The sequence below is a fragment of the Panthera pardus genome, unplaced genomic scaffold (assembly GCF_024362965.1).
Source record: "Panthera pardus isolate Hobbes unplaced genomic scaffold, ASM2436296v1 HiC_scaffold_13, whole genome shotgun sequence".
In the NCBI taxonomy this organism is placed as follows: Eukaryota; Metazoa; Chordata; class Mammalia; order Carnivora; family Felidae; genus Panthera; species Panthera pardus.
Window position 1 is genome coordinate 110,934,595 of NW_026526688.1, and position 25,247 is coordinate 110,959,841.

Sequence of the window (25,247 nt, forward strand, 5' to 3'; positions counted from 1 at the left end):
AAATTTAACTAAGTATTCTTGGACTATAATTGAGCAGTCTGATTTTTGTCTGTCAACTGAGGTGCCTAGGTGTAGTCAGAAGTAGTTTAACAAAACATTGTGACACTATATATATATTTTAGTGGCACTTCCTTTCCCTCATGACTTATGGTTAACTTAGGGATGCTTTCTGCATTTATTGTCTTCTGTTTTTCTTTCAGCCTTGCTTTGGAACTAGACATTCTCACCACTCTGCCTGCCCCTCCACATCCCAGCTAACACAAATGACAAATCCCAGTAGCCAACCCTCATCAGTGAGTGTTAATCTTTATCAAAACTTCTCCTAGGATGGGGCACCTGGGTGGCTCAGTCAGTTGAGTGTCAAGCTCTTGATTTTGGTTCAAGTCATGATCTCATAGTTCATGGGATCAAGCCCCGCATTAGACTCTGCACTGACAGTGAGGAACCTGCTTGGGATCCTCTGTCTCTCTCCCCCTCCCCCCTCAAAAAAGATAAGCTTAAAAAACAATAAAGTCTTTTCCAACTCTATAATCCTGTAATACTATTCTACCTTCTCAAAATTCGGCAACAAATAACTGAAGATAGTGCCCACCTGGTGTGCTACCATAGGATCTACATAGACTCCACAGGACTTAAAAACAGCTAGCATTTGTTTTTATCAAATATTGTTTAAGGGCCCTAATGTACTAACACATTTGATTCTCATAAAAACTGTAAGAGATAATTAACATAATTCTCTTTATGTTAGGGTGGAGAAAATTGAGGCCCATAGTGACTAGGGAACTTGGTCATGGTCACACAGCAAAGGGACAAAGCTGACTCTAACAGGGGCAGTCAATTGACCAGATCAAAAGCATCCTGTACCATAGGATAGCACTTAGACTTGATAAAAGCCTAGAAGAAATTTTTTTTTCTTTTTGAATAGACAGTAAAATCTTTTTCTAAAAATAACCTAATAGCACAAAAGCAAAAACTTGGCCATGCTATGGACAAGCTACTTTAAAATGTGAACCTGTTCTCTCTCTCTCTCCCTCTCTCTCTGCCCTTTCTCTGTTCTCTCTCAAAATAAATACATAAATAAATAAACTTTTTTTCTTAAAGGGGGTGCCTGGGTGGCTCAGTTGGTTAAGTGTCTGACTCTTGGTTTCGTCATAGGTCATGATCTGAAAGTTCATGGGTTGGAGACCTGTGTCAGGCTCTGTGTTGACAGCACAGAACCTGCTTGGGGTTCTCTCTCTTTCCCTCTCTTTCTGCCCCTTCTTTGCTCTGTCTCTCATAATAAATAAACATGTAAAAATATGAGCCTTTTAATACAGAATATATGGTATTCCTTCTGGGAATCTTTAAATATATTTAAATGGAGCAAAGATTCAAGACTTTTAAAAAACAATACCAAGTCAGAAGGAGCATTTGCCAGGGTCCAAGACCTCTCAAATGTCACAACCTTCTACAGTCTCTAGTTGAGAAGATATCATTATATATGTGTGAAAAAGTAGATGTAATTATTCAAATGTTGAATTGATGGATTTTTTTAAATTAAATTCTGGGGAAAAAATTATGCCCTTTGTGAGCTAGGGAGCTTTAAGTAGTGGTAAATCTCACTTAAACAAAAGCAATAGGGCAGAGAAGTAGAGACTCATGAAATTTTATTTATTTAGGAAATCCATATTGGATACATACAATGTCTCGTGCATTGGGTTAGGTACTGGGAATTCAGAGACAGAAGATACAGTCTTAGTTTTCAAAAGTGGTTATTGCAAAAAAGTTCTGGGAAAGAAGAATACTCTGGGTTCTAGGAAATGTCTAGTCCAACAGGACAACGTGGCCACCTGCTTTGGTAGAGAGCAGTAAAGTCAGTCAAATCTTCCCAGAGGAATACGCTTGAGGTGTACCTTTCAGAAAGTAAGCCACCAAAGAAAGGAATGGTCTTTCAGGCAGAGCAAGCAGTAGTTGGGATAAAGAATGGAGGAGCATATTGGGAATGAATGGGTACCAAGGTATCACTGGAACTTAGATTCATCTAGGGTATGAATCTAAGGGCTGAAAGATGGGGCTGGAGAACGATGCAGATCACGGATCACTAGGGCTATTAAAATACATGCTAGGAAAATGGGGAGTCTCTGAACAACATGACCCAAAATAACTGTTAAAATGTTGCCTGCAGGCAGACTAGAGGCTGAGGAGATGAGGATATGGTGTGAGATGTTGAGGGCTTGAACCAAGAATAGACATACAGGTAGTTTCCAAAGATATTTAAGAAACAGAATCAATGTCACTTCAAAACTGATTACATGCTGTTGATAAATAAGGGGTCTAGGAGAGCCCCAAGTGTTTCGCTTGAGCAAGTCCATGGCTTTTAGTGCCAGATATCAATATAAAAAATACTGATGGAGGTGAGAAATGATGAGTCCAGGGTTGAAAATTTTAGATGTGAGATGCCTGTGGGATGCAGAATAAAGATATTTAGTAACAGATTTACACTTGGATGTAAGAGTCCAGAACTCTGGAAGAGGAACCACAGGGCCTTCGGTATATGAGTGTAAACCGATATAAACGTAGCAATGGGCATCACCCAATGTGAAAATACAGCAGGAGCGAGAGGAGGCAGAGAGCAGAGAACGGGAATATAAAAGGGGAGTGCAGCCAGAGAACTAGAAGAGTCAGAAATGCATGGTGATATGGAAACCAAAAAAGAAAATTTGGAGAAGTCAATAGTGTCAAAATTGCAAAGAAACGCAGAGAGAAAGATGAAGTCTAGAAAGCGTCCTTCGGATTTGAATAAAATAATAAGAGGTCATTTTATTAAGTGGAAATATATTCAAAGAATATGCCCCCAAGAAATCCGCTAGGAGAGCTACAAAGATGAAGTGCTTTGCCTCATTTACATTAAGAGGTTGGAGGCTGCAGCCCAGAATTAACGGGATAAGGGTGTTTCTGTCTGCTTCTCAGCTGCCTGGCAAGCTGTGCCTTAAAGAAGCTCTTCCTAGTTCCTGGTGTCTGCCTACCAGTCTCTCTTGCCCACTGGAGAGGAGGGGAGGCACAGGGTGGGAGGGAATCTGGGCTCAAAAGGCTTCAAATATTTCTTATTAAATAACCTGCAACATTAGGAAATGAGCATCAGACCTGACCGATTAATATCTCAGAAGAGATGCTATTCACTTACATGTTACTATCCCTCACAATAACTTGGGGATGATTTAGGGAAGCAAATTTCTGGGTAGGAATATAGTTATCTTGGAGAATGATACCTGCAGCATCCAGACTTTAATCAGAGATTAAGTTATTGTGAAGAAGTCATCAAGCAAAAGGACATGTGATGAGGATCTAAGCATTTTTCTTATAGACAAGAAAAACAATTATGAATGGATGAGGTTTTGTTGAAAATTGTGCATATTTTTTAGTGCTTATAATGCACTAATGGGGAATGCATCACAGTAACTATATATGCTAGGGTTAAGATTCTAAGCAAAGGTTCCTGAGCAAGCTGATGACACAATATACTTTGAGGTACAATAGGAGTATATGCAATAATATGGAAAAATAGATGTAATTACAGTATGTACAGATATAAATTTATGAATCCAGGTTATAGGAATCCAAAAGAATGAGAAACAAATCAAGAAACTAATAGCATACATATCATGTGAAGTTCCCATTCCTCTTTCCTGCCTTTTTTCCTCTCTTCGAAATAAAAGAATAAGTTGACTTCAGTAAAAGCCATGGCTGACATTGAAGGCAACCAATGTAAGAAAAATCAACTAGTAGTAAGTATTTCAACTGGTATTTCCCCCTCTGTTCTTTGATTTTGTCATGCCTGTTCACTCTAGCACTGAGACTCAATCCTCGCTTTTTTCAAATAGCAAGTTATTTGTATGTCAAGCAAAGAAAAGGTAAGATTTATCTCCCAAAGACTGAACAATTGTATTTACTATACAGCAGTGTAGTTTATTTAACATATTTAACATATTTATTCGACAGAGTTTTGTCAAAAAGCCCCATGCATCGGGCTCTGTGCTGATGTCATGGAGCCTGCTTGTGATTCTGTCTTCCTCTCCCTCTCTCTGCCTCTCTCCCTGCTCTCTCTCTCTCTCTGAAATAAATAAACTTAAAAAAAAGTAATATAAATAAGTTATATAATAATATAAAAAGCCAATCTAAAAATATATTATATATACAAAAGTAGAGAAAGGAAAAGGAATAATTAATCTACCACTGTAAGACAATAACCACTTTCAGAATATTTGTGAATTTATATCTATATCATTTTATGTACATATTACATAATTGTAAGTATGATTGTTAATCAGCCTTGAATCCATTTTTCCCTCAGCATTTTCTGTGCTGGTACAATTCTTCATCTTGTTTTACAGATATACAGTAGCCCCCCCCCCCCAACCATCCTTGTGGGATACATTCCAAGACCATGAATGCCTGAAACCATATTGAACCCCATATATATCACCTTTTTTCCCATGCATACATACATAAGTTTAATTTATAAATTAGGCACAGGAAGAGATTAACAACAACAATAATAAAATAAAACAGTTATAATAATATACTGTGAAAAAACATATGTGAATGTTGTCTCTCTCTCTGAAAATATCTTATTGTAGAAGCATATTGTGAAGGTATTTCAGGTTCAGTTCCAGACCGCTGCAATAGAGCAAATATTGCAATAAAGCGAGTCAAATGAACTTTTTGGTTTCCCAGTGCATATAGAAGTTATGTTTATACTATACTTTAGTCTACTAAGTGTGCAATAGCATTATGCCTAAAAACATGTACACACCAAAATGAAAAAAATACTTTATTGCTAGAAAATGCTAACCATCATCTGAGCTTTCGGCAAGTTGTAATCACTAATCACAGATCACCATGACAATGTAACAATAATGACAAGGTTTGAAACTTTCAAGAGAATTACCAAAACATGACAGAGAAAATTGTGAACAAATGCCGTTGGAAAAACAGCGCTGACAGACTTGCTTGAACCAGGGTTGTCACAAACCTTCAGTTTGTAAAAAACTCAGTATCTGAAAAGCGCAATAAACCAAAGCATAATAAAATGAGATATGCCTATATACTACTCACTGTTCTTGTGATGATGTGAGACAATAAAACGTCTATGTGATGAGATGAAGTGAGGTGAATGACTCAGGCGTGTGAGGAAGCGTCATAAAGAAGATCATCTGCTTCTGGCAGTGGTTGACTGTAAGTAACTAAAACTGTGGAAGGCAAAACCACGGATAAGGGAGGGACTATTATACCATAATTTGTTTAATCTTTCCCTTTTTTTAGAATGCTTGGAATTCCTTGTATCATAAATACCTTTATGATAAACATCTTGTGTGGATTTTCTCCATATTTAGAATTACATCCTCCTTAGAATGGATTCCCTGAAAGAAACGGACAATATGACCATTTTTAATGGCCATTGACACACTACATGATACACTGATGGTCCTTGACCTAGATGATGTTTATGTCCCCTCCCCCTCTCTCACCCTTTAGTGCACAGCACCCCTCCCTGCCCTTCTAAGATATCAGTGTCTTGGTGAAACAGGCACAACAGAAGTATAATGCTGACTCTGGGATGATTCATCCTCTCTATGATTCTGATTTCAAAAAATATGGGCTAATTTCTACATCCCTTCAATGTTATGACAATTCATGAGGACTGTAGGTCTGATAAAAGTTTGAAAAGGCATTTTTTATCCAATATTTTGTACATCTATAATTAAGAAATTTTAACAGATTGTATTACTAATTGAGCAGTGTAACCAAGGACCAGTGAGGTTCACATTTCTGCAGTGGTTCAGAAAATATCCACTTAGCAAACACATTAGTTCAATATTTCTAAAACTTTAGCCATTTACATGCCACCTTCACAATTGTTACCTTGTTTACTCATTTCCTTAAAATCAGTAGTGAACAGTTTACTTTCATTTTACTTAACATCTTCCTGAGCAATAATATCTATGAAGTCATAAATTTTATGAGCTAGTTATATTTTTAATTCACATTAAAATAAGCATCTAACTCAAATTTTCAAAGACACATGCTACCTAAAATCAGTAGTTTGTACACCATACTTTGAGAAAATTGTATTAACATATAACTGATGTTAAAGCTATGATCTCTTTCCTTTCTTTAGACATAGAAGAATAATAGTCCCAGACAATATTCTTACTTTTAAATTTGTCTATCTCACAGAACTCTATAAACAGAGCAAATCACAACATCCTGCAAAAAGATGTCACTGTCAATAACAAGAAACAAAGACTTCTCCATATAGAGAGGCAACAAATAAAAATAACAAAAATATAGAATGAGTTTACACCAAAGGTTTGAAAGCACATTCCTATTAAAGTTCTTCAAACCATAGATGCTTAACATTTCAGGAAAACAGGGGAGGCTGGGTGGTTCAGTCTGTTAAGCGGCCTACTTCGGCTCAGGTCATGATTTCGCGGTTCATGAGTTCGAGTCTCGCATCAGGCTCTGTGCTGTCAGTTCAGAGACTACTTTAGATCGTCTGTCCCCCTCTCTGTCTGTACCTCCCCCATATGTGCACACACATGCTCTCTCACTCTCTCTCTCTCAAAAATAAATAAACATTAAAAAAAATTCAGGAAAGCATTTCCAAAGAGCATTTTATGCTAAAAAGCCATCATCATCTGAAATAGATTAAGGGACAGTAACAGTAGTATGTGTATTGTGTTCAGGGAAAGGGGTTACTGAAATTCTTTTGCAATGGGAGGAACCATGGAGTTTCAGAAATATTTTGAAATGAATACATTTACTCTTAAGGAAAATTCTGGGTTCTAAACTCAAACTTAGATCACATAGGACCTAAGGGGAGACTGTTACAGCTTAATATGTCAAGTGTACTCATTACACAGTATTATTTTATGTGAGATTTTATAACATTCATCATGATTTACATATGGCTTTAAAAAATATATATATAAATATATATAAACTTTAAAAATACACATATATATTATATATACACATATATGTATATATATTTTATATTATATATGTGTATATATAAATTTGTGTATATATAAATGTGTATATATAAAAAATGTGTATATATAAATATATAAATATAAATGTATATATATGCATATATACATTATATATTATATATTACATAATATATAATAATATAATATATAATATATATTATATAACATATATATGTATACATGTGTATATATTTTAAAGTTTAAAGTAATTATTGGCTCCTTATTTGACAGGAATCTGTTCACAGCCCCTTCCCTTGCCAAGTTTACAGACAAAACTCACAAGTGTTTATACTTGGCACTCTTTGTTTTTCCAGATCATGGTACCTTGCATTCTCAGCAAATAGACTCCAACTACAAAACATATTCTTCTCTAGCCTGACCACAACTCACATCCCAGATGAGCCCTGGACAGAGAAACCTGTCACCTCCTGCTCTAACATGCCAACAACACATTCTGTCCTGCTTGATGTTCTACTCTTTGTGCAAGTCTTTGCCACCTGCATCGCCGGTCACCCTAACATCACTCATGCCCATGGAGGATACTATAAAATTCTGGTGTCTTGTTGGAAAAGAACTTGGAGAATTGATTCAGCTCAGATTCAAAAGATGTTTAAAGTGCAGAGTAAATTATTGCCAGCATAATTTTAAGTATTTTATTTCTTTTGAGGTTGTAGGTTGACAGAGTTCAGAAGGAGGAGGTGGGAAAAGAGAAGTAAATTATTTTAGTCAGTTGGTATAAAGGCTTGACTTAGCATTTGTTCAGGTCTGGTATGTCTCTTAGGTGGTAAGTTAATCTATACACACCCCTATCCAAAATTGTGCTCAATGTACAGACTTGTAATCTGCTGACTTGTAATCTGCCGACGCACCATCTAGACAGGGGCGCATGGCTCTGTGGTGCGATCACACTAATGCACCATGTCGTTCAATTGTATTTGAGGTCACGGAGGAAAGAGGAGAAACGAAAGAATGTGGAGACTATGCTGAAGCATCATGTATAGGCTTGAACAGCAACAGTGATTATGTGTAAGGAATTTAAAATGTTCTTAACAAGGAGGTATCAGCCAACCAAAAGCAGATATTGTTTCTCATAAGAGTACTAGCTACACTTACTAAAAAGAAAAGAAAAGGCAGAGGGAGATAGCAAATATTAGAGACGTCAGTATGTTGTGACATAAATACCCTCCTTTCTGACCCTGCCTCTGTACTCTCACCCACCTGGAAGTCCCAAACTATTCTTTTTTTTTTTTTTTTTTAATGTTTATTTATTTATTTGAGAGAGAGAGAGAGAGCACACCTGCACATGAGTGTGAAAGTGGGGGAAGGGAAGAGACAGAGGAAGATAGAATCCCAAACAGGCTCCACACCGTCAGCACAGAGCCCAGTTTGCAGCCTGAACCCACAAACCCGTGAGATCATAACCTAAGCCCAAGTCAGATGCTTAACCACCTGAGCCACACAGGTGCCCCAGTCCCAAACTATTCTAAAGGTCGTAATTTGTGGCTTTCCAAAGTAGTTTATAGCCCTAATTTCAAATAATAAAATTTGTTAATGAAAGGACTCTTTTGAATAAAATACGAAGGAATTTAATTTTTTAAAAATTATTTTTTAATATTTATTTATTTTTGAGAGAGAGAGAGAATGGGGTAGGGTCAGAGAGAGAGACAGAGGATCCGAAGTGGGGCTTAAACCCATGGACCATAAGATCATGACCTGAGCCAAGATGAAGAGTTGACCGCTTAACTGACTGATTCACTCAAGTGCCCCAGAATTTAATTTTTCTAGATGCTTTCTGTCTACATAATGCTTCACCACACCTGGAATTCCTGTCAGTTGTTCCCATATGAAAACAATAATTCTCCACTCTTATCTATTTCCTGGCAAAATCACTGAGGCCATCCTACAAGTGATGGTTTCTGTTATGACTAATGTACTCCAGGCAAAAGTCCTAGGGTCAATTTTTCACATAAGTAATCCCACTTCTTTAATGCTTTAATCAAACATCTCCATTCAGTGACAAAGCCAGATGTTCAGTAGCAAGCTGCCTAACATATGGACTTTGTTATTAAAACATGCTAAAAACAAAACAAAACAAAACAAAACAAAACAGGTTCCTTTTCTCCTTTCCCTTGTAATCTAAATTTACTGTTCCCTCCCCTTCCCAACCCTAATCCCCTTTGTGTAGCGCTTTTAGAATTGCAAATATTCTTAGAGCTCTCAAGTTATTTAAATGCAGACAATACCAGGAAGTAGAAACAAGATCAGAGTCTAAAATAATACCTCCTTATATATTATGCCATCTTTTGTACCCACATCTACTGTGTTTTGTCATTTAAAAGCTTATACTCACCTTTGTCTCGAAGATAAACACTTTTAAGGCCAGCAAATCTCTGAAAAAGGTTAATTTTAGCACAATTTCCCTGAAATACACTGTTTATCATAAAGAGCCTTGGTTTCAGGAAGTAGAAATTTGAAGGAAAACAAAGTCTGTCACTGCCTCAGAATCTGATTGTGTAATTCACCTCTGGGACTTTCAGCAGTTTTGCACCAGAAGCCACACCCCTTTAGGAATTGCTTTGGTGAAAGGTATTCTGGGAGTTGTATTACTACAGGGAAGTTACTTCTTTTAAACAAAGTGCAAGGAAACCTCTTATGTGGACCAAGTCAAAATAGAGAGTCAGTCCTCTGAGAGCCAAGGAAAGAGAATGTCAGTAAGAAACAACATGACGTTGTTTTTCATCTATTGTAAACAGACAAACTCATGTTTGGGCTCCGTATTTCAAGGCGGGAGTAGTCAACAGTACTAAACGATGCAGAGAAATGATGAAAGATAAGGTTAGAAAAGTGTCCACTGACTTGGCAAATAGGTCAAAGATAGCTTTAAAATTTTTTGAAATTGATTTTAAAAATTAACGAAGAAACACAAATGAAATGTAAAAATAAAATATTAAAGGAGAGGGAAGGTTTCTGGGTTTTGTTTTCTTTTTTACTAAAAATTACACCAGTGAGGAGTACTAGATGACACAGTTTAGATTCAACAAGGGCAAGATGAAGTTACCTGGTTTGGAGGTTATGTGACTGGTAGAAATGATGCACCCCCCCCACCAAAACTGGCCCTTCTTTTCCTGCTTACATAGTCTATAGCTCTCATATTGGGTTATTAGGATCAGGATTACTGGGGACTTTCATAATCCACAGGGATCCTCTAACAAAAAAACCTATATTATTGTTCTATTGTTGCATAAAAAATTACCACAAACTTAGCAGTTTAAAAGAACACCCATTAAATTATCTGTTCTATAGACCAAATGTAAAATATTTGTAAATGAAGATGCATTTTAAATGTATATAAATGGTGGGGTGCCTGGGCTTAGTTGATTGAGTGTCTGACTCTTGATTTTGGCTCAGATCACAATCCCAGGGTCATGGGGTGGAGCCCTGTGTCAGGCTCTTTGTGGAGCCTGCTTAAGATTCTCTCTCTCTCTCTCTCTGTCTCTCTCCCTCTGCCCCTCTCCCGGGCTCACACACTCACTCTCTTTCTTGAAATGAAATGAAATGAAATGAAATGAAATGAAATGAAATGAAATGAAATGAAATGAAATGAAATGAAATAAACAAATGTCTAGGGGCACCTGGGTCAGTTAAGTGCCTGACTTCAGCTCAGGTCATGATCTCACAGTCTGTGGGTTTAAGCCCCATGTTGGGCTCTGTGCTGACAGCTCAGAGCCTGGAGTCTGCTTTGGATTCTGTGTCTCCTTCTCTCTCTGCCCCTCCCCTGGTTGAGGTCTGTCTCTCTCTCTCTCTCTCAAAAATAAACAAACATTAAAAAAAACAATAAACATTAAAAACTGTCTATAAATGGTATCATACTTAGAACATGGATGTTATATAATACTTAAGAATTGAGGGGGAAAAATAATAAAGGTTCTATGATATACAGAAACAAAAAACCCAGCACCCATTTATTATTTCTATGTTTCTGTCAGTCAGAAGTCTGGGCACATTATCATTGAGAATGCTGCAGATCTAATCTGATGCTTGGGGTCTCCTTCAAGGCTCAGATTGTTGGTAGAATTCTAGTTGTAGGACTGAGGTCCCATTTTCTTGCTAGCTGTTGGCTGGGGACCACTCTGACCTCCTAGATACCACCTGTAGTTCCTTGCCATGTGGTCTCCATAGGCAGGTCCTGGCTTGGATATTTGCTTCCAGGCCAACAGGAGTATGTGTCTCTGTGCTCCTTAAAAGTGGTCCATCCCTTTTAAGGATTCATGTGATTAGGTCCAGCCCAGCTAGATAATTTTCCTTTGGATTAACTTGAAGACAACTGATTAGAAACCTAGTCACAGGGGTGACAGCCCATCATATTCACAGGTTCTGCCCACACTCAAGGGGAGGGGGTTATATAAATTGTGTACGCCAGTGAGTGGGAATCTTGAGGGCCATCTTAGAATTCTGCTTTACCACAGAACTACCCATAACTGCCTCCAGGGAGGGGCAGAGCAGATGGCCCTAACCAGGCCCACTCCTCCCCTTCCTCCACCTTCAGGTGCCCTGCCTTTGTGGGCTCTAATTTTTACCTCACCATCTGACCACTCTCTCGGGAGCCTGAATTCTATTGCAGTCCTCCACCTTATGAGAAATATTGAGGCATTAGAGCATTGAATCTGTCTCTCGGGAGACTTCTCTTACTTGGCCCTTCTTTAAAAAGCTGGGTTTTTTTTTTTTGGTGTGTAACCACAATGCATGCAAATGAGACAAAATCCAAACAGTATGAAAAAGTGCACAATAAAAAATATCTCTCCATGTGGACCTTCTGCCTTCTCTCTCCCAATTTCTTTTTCTCAGGTTAATCAGTATTATCAGTTCTATTTCTTGGATTTCTTTGCAGAAAGTTCATGCATTTACAGACAGGGTTTGGTTTTTTTTTCCCCACAAAGGGCAACATTTTTGTTTAGCACTTGGTTTTTCCATTAGTAATGTGTCTGGCAGATCTCTCCACATAAATCTAAGTGGTTCATTTTAATTGTAGTCACTTGACTCCAAGAATAGGGAGGAGGAAGAGAAGTCCACGCTAGCTTTCCTTTGTTCCAATCCCAACACTTTGGGTTTCTGCTTGTCTTCCATTCAGAGAATAATGAAAAAAGAGTTGAGTGAGGTATCTCAGGTAATTCGGAGTATTTTCAAAGGTTGGTAGAAAGCATCAGCTGTGAGGTGGGGCACTCCCGAACTGAGTTACCCCAAATCTGAGCATCTGAGCTTGGGAGTGGAGAGTTAGATGAGTGTGTATCCAAGGGGTTTAGAGTGCACCGGACAGAAGGTGGGTATCATATAGCCCAATTCCCAGCAAGCAACACAAATGAGCAACACTTTCTTTTTTCTATAAGGGGTGATCGTATTACCATAAATTAGCTTCCTCTAGTTTTAAATGAAATACAATAGGCTCAGGTACATCTGCTTAATTAGGGGGTAGTGAAAGTATCTAAAACCTATTTTTAATATTCTATTCATGGAAAAATAGATTGTGGGCATTTTATGTTATTTTCACATTAAATGATTCATCAGTGATAATTCAAACAGTAAATCCCTCTTTTTTTAATATCAATAACATACCTGCCTACTGTTTTCTTCCGTTTTGCCTTGATAAACAATTCCAGCCGGACTTTTGGGGTATCCATTTCTCTGAAGGGTTTCTCTCTCTCTCTCTCTCTCTCTTTTTTTTTTTTTTTTTTGTTTATCTATTCTTGAGAGAGAGACAGAGCATGAGCAGGGGAGGGACAGTGAGGGAGGGAGACACAGAATCTGAAGCAGGCTCCAGGCTCCAAGCTGTCAGCACAGAGCCCAACGCGGGGCTTGAACCCACAAACTGTGAGATCATGATCTAAGCCGAAGTCAGGCACCCAACCGACTGAGCCACCCAGGCGCCCCTGAATGGTTCCTCTTAATCTCTTCTTCGACTGGTAGCCTAGGAATACTTAAAGGGAACAGAAAAACGAAATAATATTCAGCATCAGAAATTTTAGCAGTTGTTGCATTTTCTTTACTAGTGTTATTAATAACATCTACTACACTAGTCCTTTGCAGCTTACACAGAATTTTCAAATCTTGCTTAACTTTAAAGAGTGAATATCAGAAACTCTGATAAAATATTTTACTGTGTATGTTTATTGGTATAGTCAGATTGCATATCTTACCGTCCACATGGTCTAATGTTCTTCACCTGAAAGAAGATACTCTGGCTATCTCCACTTCAGAGAAGACATAATAAATGTTGATGATTAACGAACAAAATTGCAGCCTTACAGGAATCTGCCACATTTGTAGTTGTACTTTTCCTTCCTTGTGTTTATGGTTCCTGATTATACGTAAGTAACTCGGAGACGTCAAAACTTAACCCCTCTCAGAACTTTTATCAGATGGGGAAGCTCCAAGTATCAGCGTCATTTTATTGCCAGTGAAACTGACCTGCGAAGGAACAACTCTCCTGCAAGCCCAGGACAGAATCCAGAGGAGCGTCTTCCCTCTGACACCTACCCGAGTTGGTGGGTAGATTCCCAAGCTCTGAAGTAAGTGGGCCAGTTTGACCTCCTCAGTCACTGCAAGCTTGGTCTTCCCTCCTTTCTTCTCAGTCTTTTACTCCTTATATAGAGTCTCACTCCTACCCCGCTCTAGACACCTGTTGTCTTCAGGTTCTCTCCACTTTTTTCCCTTCCAAACCTTTTTCCCTGAGGCAGGAAAAAACTATTATCTTATTCATCCAAGGCTATAAAGGACTCGTGGGAGGTTAAGTGTTTTTCCTTGCATCATGTACCAGCTTTTAGTCGTGGAACCCCAGAGCCTGGATGTTGAGTGAGGGATCCCTTTTGGTGGATCCCCGGGTGGGAGAGGAAGCTCCTGGACTGGTCTCGTGTAAGGTCAGGGCATCACAGGTAGCCGCAGGTTGATTATGGGCTCTATGGCAGGTTCAAATCCTGTCTCTGCTCTTGCTCAACGTGACACTTAACCACTGGCAGGGGCGCAGTTTATCCGTCTGTAAGGGGGTCTTAGTCTCCCGACTGTGAGGATTAAATGAGATAATACAAGCCGTTCACCTGTCTTGTTTAGTAAATTAGTGCAACTCTCCTCCTATCCCTACCCCGTCCGAGGCCAACTCTTGAAGGAGAGAGTGGCCCTTTAATGGGGAAGTGATTCTTTCCCTTTTCAAAATCTAGCTCACTTAGCCACATCCTCTCTGGAGGGAGCAACGCGTTTCGGGAGGTGCGGTCCGCACCAGTGGACGGAGCCTCAAACCCGTCCTGGGAACTCCGAAACGGGGTGAGGGGGCTGGGCTTCTGGTCTGGATGTAGCGTCAGCAGCCGCAGTCCTCCGGCGGAGACAGGACGAGGCGGGCGCGGGCGGGGCCAAGGCTGGGAACCGGCTCCTGCTGTCGAGACTCTGTAAAGGCTTCGGGGAGGTGGGTAGCGGGCGCACTTTGCCGGGAGCGGGAGGAGAGGAGGCGCGCGCGGGAGGGTCCGGGGCCGTCCGCGTGTGCGCCCCTCCTCCCCCCAGCTCGGCCCGACTCCTCCCTCTCCGAGCAGCTGCGGCGCGGCGGGCTGGCGCCCTCTACCAGTGTGGTTACGGGCAGTGGGCGGTGGGCGGTGACCGTCCCCCAACTCGAACCTCCGCTGGGTGGCCTCCGTTAGTCTTCGGCGGAGCCGGGAAAGCTAAGCCGCTCTGGGACGGTTTCCGACTCTCGGGCCCCAAGGTACTTGGCGGGCTGTAGCCTGGGGGTGAGGTGGGGACTGTCTGGTCTGTTTATCGCCCCAAGAGGGAGGCTTTGTCAAGGAGTCTTTCGAGGTGCCCTGTAGAAAGTCACACCCGCTGCTCCCAGCTTAGCGTACGGGCACGCTCAATTAATTATATACGGCATGGTCCCAGCTTTATGACACAGGGATGTTTGTAAATGCGAGGAGGAATACTGAAAAGGAAATACTGGAGATGGGATGGGATTTTTTTTTTTTTTTAAATACACTTTTCTGTGCTTTGCAAGGTCCCCTCCCCCCCCATCAAAAAACAAAAAAGAATTTATCAAGTGTAGCTCATAGAGAAATTATGCATGAACCCCTCCCCTCTCGTTGTTGGAGACCTTTCTGCGGGGTCCCCGGCTCCCCGGGGCTCTGAGTTCTCTGCTGAGGGTTCTTCGGGACCTGCCTTACTTGCTTCAGTGGTTCATTTGGAAAACAGAGTAATCGGCTGTTTTCTGGGACTTTCCCTAGCTTTCAGGTTGAAAGGAGGAATTTCCCCAATCCTCCGGAAGCCAGAACCGACGCTGTACCTCTTAGCGGCTGTCCACAGCCACCAAATTTGGAGGTGGAGTCTGCAAATTTGATTGGGTACAGATTAGTGAGGCTGAGTGGGAGAAAGACAAGGTCTCTGAAAAGAAAGTGTTTTTCCTTAAGGTTTTTCTCTTGCTCTTTTTGCTATTCACGACTCCTTTTGCAAAACCTATTACTTTAGTAGAAATTGATTCTGCTGAACACTGTTGTTCACAGATGTCTTCAAAGCCACACTGCGGGGGTGATGACCCATGAGGGAGGTTTGGCGGCAGGATTACTGTGCCTTTTGCTCTGCTTCAAGTTTCTCTTCCCTCCTTATTAATAAGCTCAGTGTTGGGTGTTGGTCAGGGAGAAAGCCTTTTTGATCAAAGGCTACTTGCAACAAGGCAGAGACATACTTTGCCTTGAGATTATTAATAATCCTATTGAGTTGAGGAGGGATGAAAGTAAAAATTTTAGAAGGATACCTTCCTTAACACATTGCCCAGAACAAACTCCATTGTTTCAGTAAATCTTACTCTAAAAAACAAACTCTTAAAGCATGAGAATCCTCTTGGCATGCATGACCACCCAGGGGCACCAAACTTTCTGTTAAACTGTTTGGACACCTGGCTCCTCCTTTGAGCAAAAATATCTGTGTATCTTTTTGTTCTTAACAGTTGAGGTCCAAACAGCCTTTTGCAAGGTTGAGGGTCATATGTCTCTTTACTGGCTTTGCCCAGCTTTTGGAGGGGTAGTTGGTGTGGTGTGGTGGGGTGTGTGTGTGTGTGTGAAAGAGAGAGAGAAAGAGAGAGAGAAGGGTAGAGGGGGTGGGAGTGTGAGCAGGGGTGGAGAGCATGTTTTTTGCACATAACACCTCTCCACATATCTGCCCTATTTCCTCTGAGAGGAGCAGAAGCCAACCTCAGTCTAACCTTTCTCTTGCCAGCTCTGAGTCCCCGTAAGTGTGTACTTCCTGGTGCCTAGGAAAGAAGAGGTTTACTTTTCTTCTGATAATGGAGCACCCATGCCTTCTGTATTATGCTTTCTGTGATAAAGTTCTTGATGGCAGGGCTCATTTTCATTTCTATTTATTTATTTATTGTAGTTCATTTGTGAATACAGATATTACTGTGTTTCAGACATCGTCACAGTGTTTTACAAACTTTTTTTAAATAAGTTCTACACCCAACTTGGGGCTTGAACTCATGACCCTGAGATCAGGAATCAATACTCTACCAACTGAACTAGCCAGGCAAACTCTTTTTTTTTTTTTTTACAACTTTTTGATGTCAGATATCACAATTTACCACTGAATACTTAGGTAATCTCCACCTCCATTTAATTCCACAAAAATTTGATGGTTTGTAAATTTGTAAAGAAAATATTTGTTAAATGTTTGGTTAGATATTAAGTGCACATGGTATACAATTTCAAAGGCACAGAGTGTGCAATGAAGTCTTTTCCATCCCCAACCCATTTCCCTCTTCGAAGGTAACCACTGTTATACTATATAAGCTCATTGTTCTTCTGTCTTTGATAATTTATCTCAAGCAGATTTCAATGGCTAGCAGTGTAACTGGCATGTGAAGGGCATAAGCAGTAAGTAGTAACCCTATTAACTGTCAGGGTTTGTAGTCACTTCTTACCTTCATTAGATAGGTGAATGCATGTCAGCCCAGGTGATGTTAGAATTCAAGAACAAATGACTTAAAGAAGGTTTAATTTCTTGCTCATATTCTGTGTCCTTTTGGGCTCTATCTTTGGCCTTTGCCTCTGGAATGGAGGCTGAGCTGCTTTTGGGGACTGCTGATGTGGCAGAGGTAAAGAAGACTGGTAGAACCCCACAGTGCCTTTTAAAGCTTCTGCTTGGAAGTAAGCTTCTGTGTTACTTCCATTCGTGTTTCATTACATGGCTGTCAGTGGAGTGGGAAGTCTCATCTTTCTAAAGGAGCAGAACCAGTAGGGATTGGCCTGATAGGGAGGAGCAACAAGTATTTGACATTAGACAGTCTATCTCAGTGTTTGTTGAAGGGTCACAATTGTGATCCCTGAGAATTGATCTACACCAAGACACTTGTAGCCACTGATTTGATAAACCAGAACGCCAATATTTTTTCCCTTGCAGTCAATAATAGATCTACCCTGAGTACTAGGAATAAGAGCTTGTATGAGGCAAACTTTTCTTGGTGGCAAATTTGCTCAAAAGAATGAATTCTAAGTTCACAGGTTATATAAAGAACACAAAACAGGGGCACCTGGGTGGCTCAGTCAGTTGAGCATCTGACTCTTGATTTCAGCTCAGGTCATGATCTCAGGGTCATGGGATCAAGCCCTGCATCAGGCTCCACACTGAGAATGGAGCCTGCCTAAGATTTTCGCTCTCTCTGCCCCTCTCTCCAACTTGTTCATGCATACTCTCTAAAATAAACACACACACACACACACACCAAAATTTGGGTGTAATTTGGGTGTTACCAAAAGATTATATCAATGGTTTTGAATCCAGTTCTCCTTTCGGAACTGTTATTGTCCAAAGTCCAAGAATGAACTAGAATGAGGGCAATGTATCCTAGACAAGACTGAGATCATGGACAGATTCTTGCTTTTCCTTTTATCTTTTTTGCTTGTTAACAGCTAATTGTTTTCTTGTCAACAACTAATTGCATCATCTAATGATTTGTTATAATTATTCTTTTTAATGCTGTCTGCTTCTTGAATAATGAGAATTTATTATCATAATTAAAGTATCTTCAAATCACAGTGTAGGATCTGTTAACTAATTCTGCCCATTGTTGGTTAATTGTCGCTACATTGGTTTCATAGTAATTTTTACTATCTTTGACCCATGATTTTAAGGGTTCAGGTCACTTTTTCTGCTTATAGCTATGCATCTCTTGTCTACTTGGGTAATACAATATGATGTAATAATGTCCAAAAACAATCTATTACAAAAAGTAAATTTAAAATTAAAGAGGGGTGCCTGGGTGGCTCAGTTGGTTAGGTGACTGACTTTGGCTCAGGTCATGATCTCGCAGTTTGTGAGTTCGAGCCCCATGTCAGGCTCTATGCTGACAGCTCAGAGCCTGGAGCCTGCTTTGGATTCTGTGTCTCCCCCCTCTCTGCCCCTCCTCTGCTCATGCTCTGTGTCTCTCTGTCTTTCAATAATAAATAAATGTTAAAAAAAATAAAAAAAAATAATAAAATAAAGATATATTTCCAAGTCAATAAAAAAGAAATTTTGCTTAGCTATATCGTTTGTTGAAAAATGGAATAAATTGAGAGTTTTGATTTGTAGCATCATAACTTTGCAAAATAGGAGGAAAGATTGTATTTTAAAAGTAAATAGCAGCAAGCATAGAAAGAAAAGGAAAGCATTTTTTTTTTAAATCAGCATAATTCTGATACCAACATTTAATATAGATGGCAAACAAAACTACAGACCAACTTCACTCAAGCTTATTGATTCCCAAACTCTAAACAGTTTTTAAGGAATGCAGGAAGTGCTCAGGATCACTCCCTCGGTATTTCTTTTTTTTTTTTTTTTTTAATTTTGAGAGAGAGAGAGAGCGTGCGAGCGAGTGCTGGGGAGGGGCAGAGAGAGAGGGAGACACAGAATCCAAAGCAGGCTCCAGGCTCTAAGCTGTCAGCACAGAGCCCGACATGGGGCTTGAACTCACAGACCACGAGATCATGACCTGAGCTGAATTCGGATGCTTAACTGACTGAGCCACCCAGGCACCCCCCTATTGGTATAATTTATCGCCACACTAGTTTAAAGGAATTCTGTGTAGCTGTTCAAATGTAAGATATATTTACATGTGTGGATATAGAAACAAATCACCCATTTGTATTATTAATTTAAGAATGCAAGGTTTAGAACTAGATACAGTATGTTCCTGTTTGTGTAAGAAAATGTTTTCTCTTATGTGTAGAAACATAGGTGTTTGTGTCTGAGCATACACATAGTTAAGCTGCTTGTGTAAAGAACATTTCTGTAAGGATAAAAGCAACTCTTACAGTGGTTGGCTCTAGAAAAGGAAACAAAGGACTAAGGTGGAGGGAAGATACTCTTTTTAAAATATTCTTTTTTACTGTGTCAATTTTTTAATCATGTGCATGCAATCCTTTTAAAATAGCTTTAAAATGGCAGTTCTGTGTGAGAATAAGCTCTCAAAGATTTTGGCAATTAGTTCTCCTATTCTGTTATACTACTTTATTGTACTGATTATTAAAGGTACATATAAGGCAAATGTAGGTGGAGGGCACAGTGGGGCCAAGAGCTCTTGAGGGACACTCTTAACTCTTAATGGCAGTTATATTGTGGTTAATGTCAGTTTGTCCAGTCATTAGGAACCATTGACAGAAATAAATAATTCCAGGAGGAGTACAGACTATGATATTTAGAACTAACTTGTGGAGATTTTTTTAAGTATGTAATGTCTAATTTTAAAATTATAAAATAAAATAAACTTTTAAAGGATTCACTGTTTTTTTAATGTTTATTTATTTTTGAGAGAGAGAGAGAGAGAGAGAGAGAGAGAGCGAGCATGAGTGGGGGAGGGGCAGAGAGAGAGGGAGACACAGAATCTGAAGCAGGCTCTAGGCTCTGAGCTGTCAGCACAGGGCCTGACACGAGGCTTGAACTCACAAGTTGTGAGATCCTAACCTGAGCCAAAGTCAGAGGCTTAACTCACTGAGCCACCCAGGTGCCCCTATGTATAGTTGACCTACAACATTACATTAGTTTCAGGTGTTCAGAACATGGTGATTCAGCTTCTCTGTACTTAATGCTTACCACATAGCTACCATCTGTCACAATACAATACTATTACAGTATCATTGACTATATTCTCTATGCTGTGCCTTTTATCCCTGTGACTTACTCATTTTGTAACTGGAAGCCTATATCTCCGTCTCCCCTTCATTCATTTTGCCCATCCCCCTACTTTCTTTCCTCTGGAAACCATCAGTTTGTTCTCTGTATTTGCAGGTCTTATTCTACTTTTTGTTTGTTCATTCATTGGTTTTTAGATTCACATATGAGTGTAATCATATGGCATTTGTCTTTCTCAGTCTGACTTATTTAGTTTAGTATAATACCTTTTGGGTTCATTCTAGTTGTCACAGATGGCATGATCTCATCCATTTTTATGGCTGCATAATATTCTTCTGTGTGTGTGTGTGTGTGTGTGTGTGTGTGTGTGTGTGTGTATACCACATCTTCTTTACCCATTCATCTATTGATGGATACTTAGATTGCTTCCATATCTTTGCTAAGCATTTATTATATTTAACCCTTTTCCTACTAGAAATCTAAGTGACGATGTTAAGGGATAAATGTTGGAATTATTTGTTCATAACTTTTAAATTTCTTTAATCAGGTTTTACAATTCATAATACATCTAATTATAATTTAGTTAATAAACTGTAGGTTTTCTTTATGTGTATATTCTCCGAAGGCATTTAAAGCAAAGGGATTATTTATTCCCGATTTTAATGTACAGCTGTCATATTTTCTCTGAGCCCAAGTCATTCTATTTAAATGAGAAAGGAACTGAAGTTTCTTTTTGCTCCTGCCAGATCACTTTATTATCAGCAGGCATTCCTTATTATTGTCTAGACTGTATGTATGGTCTTGTTGTCAAACTAGAAATGAAAAATAGAGATAGAAAAAGTAATACACCAGATCTCATGGGGCTTGGTGAAAATTTTCACATTTGTACTAGATAATTGAAAGTATTCTATGTATTCATCATCTTTTTTTTTTTTTTTTTTGGTTTATTTATTTATTTTGAGAGAGAGAGAGTGCACAGAAGGGGCAGAGAGAGAGGGAGAGAGAGAGAATCCCAAGCAGTTTCTGAACCATCAGTGTGGAGCCTGATGTGGGCTCGAACTCAAGTGCCTTGAGATAGAGACCTGAGCCAAAGTCAGACGCTTAACTGACTAAGCCACCCAGGTGCCCCTGTATTGTCTTCTTAATTTAAAGTCTAAATAAATGACCTATCAGAAGATTTTCATCAAAATATTAGAAAAAGATATCAATGCCTGAAGTATAGGAGTGAACTAACATGCTGTTTTGATTGTTGCAGGCAGGTCAGATCCTGAGACACATCATGTCCAATTTTGAAGATGCTGACACGGAAGAGACAATAACTTGTCTCCAGATAACTGTTTACCATCCTGTCCAGCTGCAAAGTGGAATATTCCAATCCATAAGGTTTTATAACCGAGAAAAACTTCCCTCCAGTGAAGTGGTGAAATTTGGCCGAAATTCCAATATCTGTCATTATACCTTTCAGGACAAACAAGTTTCCCGAGTTCAGTTTTCTCTGCAGCTGTTTAAAAAGTTTGATAGTTCAGTTCTCTCTTTTGAAATAAAAAATATGAGTAAGAAGACCAGTCTGCTTGTGGACAACAAGGAGCTGTGCTACTTAAATAAAATAGACCTGCCTGACAAGTGCATGGTCAGATTTGGTGACTATCAGCTCCTGATAGAGAAGGAAGATGGAGAGTCATTAGAATTTTTTGAGACTCAATTTATTTTGTCTCCAACATCACTCTTGCAAGAAAACAACTGGCCACTACAGAAGCCCATACCTGAGGATGGCTGTTACTCATCCTGTTCTACCCAAGACACTTTTCCTACAGAAATGGATGAAAATGAATTGTGAACACAGAGGGCTAAGAGGAGAATCATGAAGGATGAAGAAATCTGTAGACATTTTATAGATATTTCACAGTTTATTAGTATATTACTGTTATCCGTTATCAAATTTGGGATCTCTTCTTATCATTTTGAAGTCTGTAAATTGTATTAGTCATTGATTTAGTCGTCTGTTGCATTCCTAGATGTATGAAGAATTCTTAAGTGTATTTAAGTGTACCTCTGTGAGCATTAATGTACAAAAAGCATCCTTGGTGATGAAGGATAGTGTTCTCAAAATAGTTATATTATTTTCTTTATATGCTTGATTTTAGCCCTATGTTTTGCAAGGAACCACCTCTTAGTTTGGTCATATTATTTCACAAGCAGCTCTTTGTTTTCAGTGTCAAGGCCATGGTTGAGTTGCTCCTGGTGGTGTAGCCTGTTGGTACTTGCAGTGCTAGAGTACTGCATGCAACACAGCATGATGTGTTTTGGAGCAGTGTCTATGCGTCATTGTGGTTTTATTATAGGAAGCCTTATTTGAGCAATAATACCTTTTCTATGATTTCCTTTTTGTAGAATTGTGGTGTTTATTTCCAAAAATACTTCTCCGTATCTATATTCAGTATCTAAAACCAATATTTTAGACATTTTAATAAACTATTGCTATGTTTAGAATTCTTGTTTTCTTACCAAATATTACATTGATTTTTATGTACTACACACTTTAAAAAAAATTTTTTTTAACATTTATTCATTATTGAGAGAGAGAGACTGAGCATGAGCTGGGAAGGGGCAGAGAGAGAGGGAGACACAGAATCTGAAGCAGGCTCCAGGCTCTGAGCTGTCAGCACACAGCCCAAAGTGGGGCTCCAACTCACAAACCGCGAGATCATGACCTGACCCGAAGTCGGACGCTCAACCGACTGAGCCACCCAGGCGCCTCTACTACACACTTTTAAATTGCACGAATTCAAAATTTTAACAGCATCCATGCACATAATAAAGTTGAAGTTTAGGGGCACCTAACCGATTCCTCGGTTAAGCATCTGATCTTAATTTCAAGGTCAAGATTATCACGGTCATGAGGTTGAGCCCCGTGTCGGCTCTGCACTGAGTGTGGAGCCTGTTTAAAATTCTCTCACCCTCTGCCCCTCCTCCATTCTCTCTTTTTCTCTCTCTCTCTAAAAAACAAGGTCTAAGTTTAATTCTAAACATTTTTTTGAAACGTTTGAGATTTTTTTGAAATTCTTTCTGAAGACAGAACTGTTCTTAGACTGCTTGCTGTAAGGGAGGAGTGCTGTAGGCCTCAGGCAGAGGAGGCTGTGGCTGGGGATTAAGTCACCACCATCTGCCCCTCAGTGCCTATTGGTTCCAATTCTCGTCTTCCTCACTTCACATGGTGGCACACGGCCACTAGTAGTTCCTGTGACACCACATTCTTTGGTTTCCTATATTCTTGTGTTTGCTTCTGATGGCTGTTTTTCTACCCCTGTTCTCTAAATATCAATAGTTGGGCTTCTCTGCCTATATGCTTCCCCAGGGTGATCTTACCTAGTGTAATGACTTCAAATACCATTTACCTACTTATGACTCCTAAACTTGTACCTTGACCTCTTCTCTGAGCTGCAGACATATATCCCATCACCTTCTTGAGACCTTCATTCAGATTTCTCATAAACATCTCAAATTTAATTTCCCAAAACAGAACTCTTAATTTCCTCTACCTTCCTAAATCTATTCCTGCCACTGCATTCATTAAGTTAGAAACCAAAAAACTATTGACAAGCATAGTTGCAACTCTTAGGTTGGCTGTCACACTTCCCTAGATTTAGCCAGCAGGGAGACAATGAGCTCAAATAGACTTAGTCTATTACTTACACAGATAGCAAAAGGAAGATCAGCATGGAGTCAGTGTCCCACATCCCTGGTCCCTACGGATGTCTGTAGGACACTGGACCCCAGAGGCTAAATGACACATAAATGGAGGGTAGCTCTGTTGTTGAAAAAGCCGTCTCTAATGAACTCCAGCCAAACAGTTTTATTAGCCTACATCTGTAGTGAATGGGGGTGAGGTGGAAATCCCATGCTTCACTAGAACCAAGGAGTTGGGTGAGAAATTGCCTCATCGCGGCCTTCTGCAAGACAGGGAAGCAGATGATAAATGGCTTTGTCACAGCTCCTCTAAGACTGCCTATCTTGCCATGTTCCAGGAAGGATCATAGGGCTTTATCAAGACAGGCTAGACTGGGGTTGAGTGTTGCTAGGTAGATATGCAGTGAGCAAGGTCACCAGGTCACTGTGTTGGAAGCATTATCCTACAGTTATCTCGGATTCCACTCCTTTTTTGCCCCCATATCTAACCCATTAGAAAATCTTGTTAATTCTTCCTCTAAAGTTTATCAGCTCTGCATTGGTATCATCATTATCAACCCAAGTCACACCATGTCCCATTGCAGGTATCACTCTTGCCCTCTTATAACCCATTCTTTATACAGCAGCTAGGGGAATTTTTAAAAAATGCAACCCTGATCACTCTACACTCTAGCTTACAAAAAGTCAGTGGCTTTATACATCAAATAAAATGAATTCTTAACCATAGTCTATAAGGCCTTACATGATCTGGCCCTAAATACCCTTCAGATATCATCTCATATTACTCTACCTCACAATGCTTCAGTCCCAGTGGTCTTTTCATTCTCAGAACATACCAAACATTCTCCTTCACCTCAGGAACTTTATATTTGCTGTTCCTTTTGCTTATAACCTGTGTCACCAGGCTTTTTACATGGGCTGGTTCCTGCTCAGCAATTAGGTCTCAGCTCAAATGTCCTCTCCTCAGAGAAGGCTCGCTTGACCTACCAAAAGTAATCCCCTCGTCTCCAGCTATCCTGCATCCTCTCGTCTTATATGTTTCCTAATTGTGATCTGTGGTTTTCTTGTTTAGATGTTTACTTGTTACTGTCTTGTCTCTCTCATCAGAATGTAGGCAAAAGAGCTTGGACATTTTATGTCTTTTTACCACGATATCCCTAATACCCTATCAGACACAGATTCTCTAATATCTGCTGAATAAATAAATGCTATTTCTAGTGTTTTTTATAAATATATAAAACAAGAAAATTTATATCCTCTTCTTAGCAGTTAAAACAAACATTTTAAAATTTAGTTCCACCCTGCTTTCCTAATTCACTCCTTTTTGTCTTCACAGCAGATTTAGTAAAATAATTATGCCCTAGGAGTCAGAATTATTGCATTTTTATAGAGTAAAAC

The 25,247-nt window shown here is 39.5% G+C and overlaps 1 protein-coding gene and 1 long non-coding RNA gene across 6 annotated transcripts; one reads left to right on the plus strand and one right to left on the minus strand.

Moving 5' to 3' along the window:
• Positions 1–1,636: 1,636 nt before the first annotated feature.
• Positions 1,637–9,649, minus strand: LOC109248268 (uncharacterized). Its single transcript, XR_002071977.2, has 2 exons — positions 9,385–9,649; positions 1,637–5,228 (listed from the first exon to the last, which is right to left on the minus strand). It is a non-coding gene; the product is annotated as an uncharacterized LOC109248268 (long non-coding RNA).
• Positions 9,650–13,480: 3,831 nt separating this feature from the next.
• Positions 13,481–22,652, plus strand: TIFA (TRAF interacting protein with forkhead associated domain). 5 transcript variants are annotated; one of them, XM_019417791.2, is made up of 2 exons: positions 13,481–13,597; positions 21,418–22,652. In XM_019417791.2, the coding sequence occupies exon 2, from the start codon at positions 21,442–21,444 to the stop codon at positions 21,997–21,999; it is 558 nt and encodes a 185-aa protein (XP_019273336.1). In that variant the 5' UTR covers positions 13,481–13,597; positions 21,418–21,441; the 3' UTR covers positions 22,000–22,652. The 5 variants fall into 5 exon arrangements, with proteins under 5 accessions (XP_019273336.1, XP_019273370.1, XP_019273347.1 ...); XM_019417825.2 differs by lacking the exon at positions 13,481–13,597 and adding an exon at positions 14,278–14,345; XM_019417802.2 differs by lacking the exon at positions 13,481–13,597 and adding an exon at positions 14,404–14,484.
• The last annotated feature ends 2,595 nt before the right edge of the window (positions 22,653–25,247 follow it).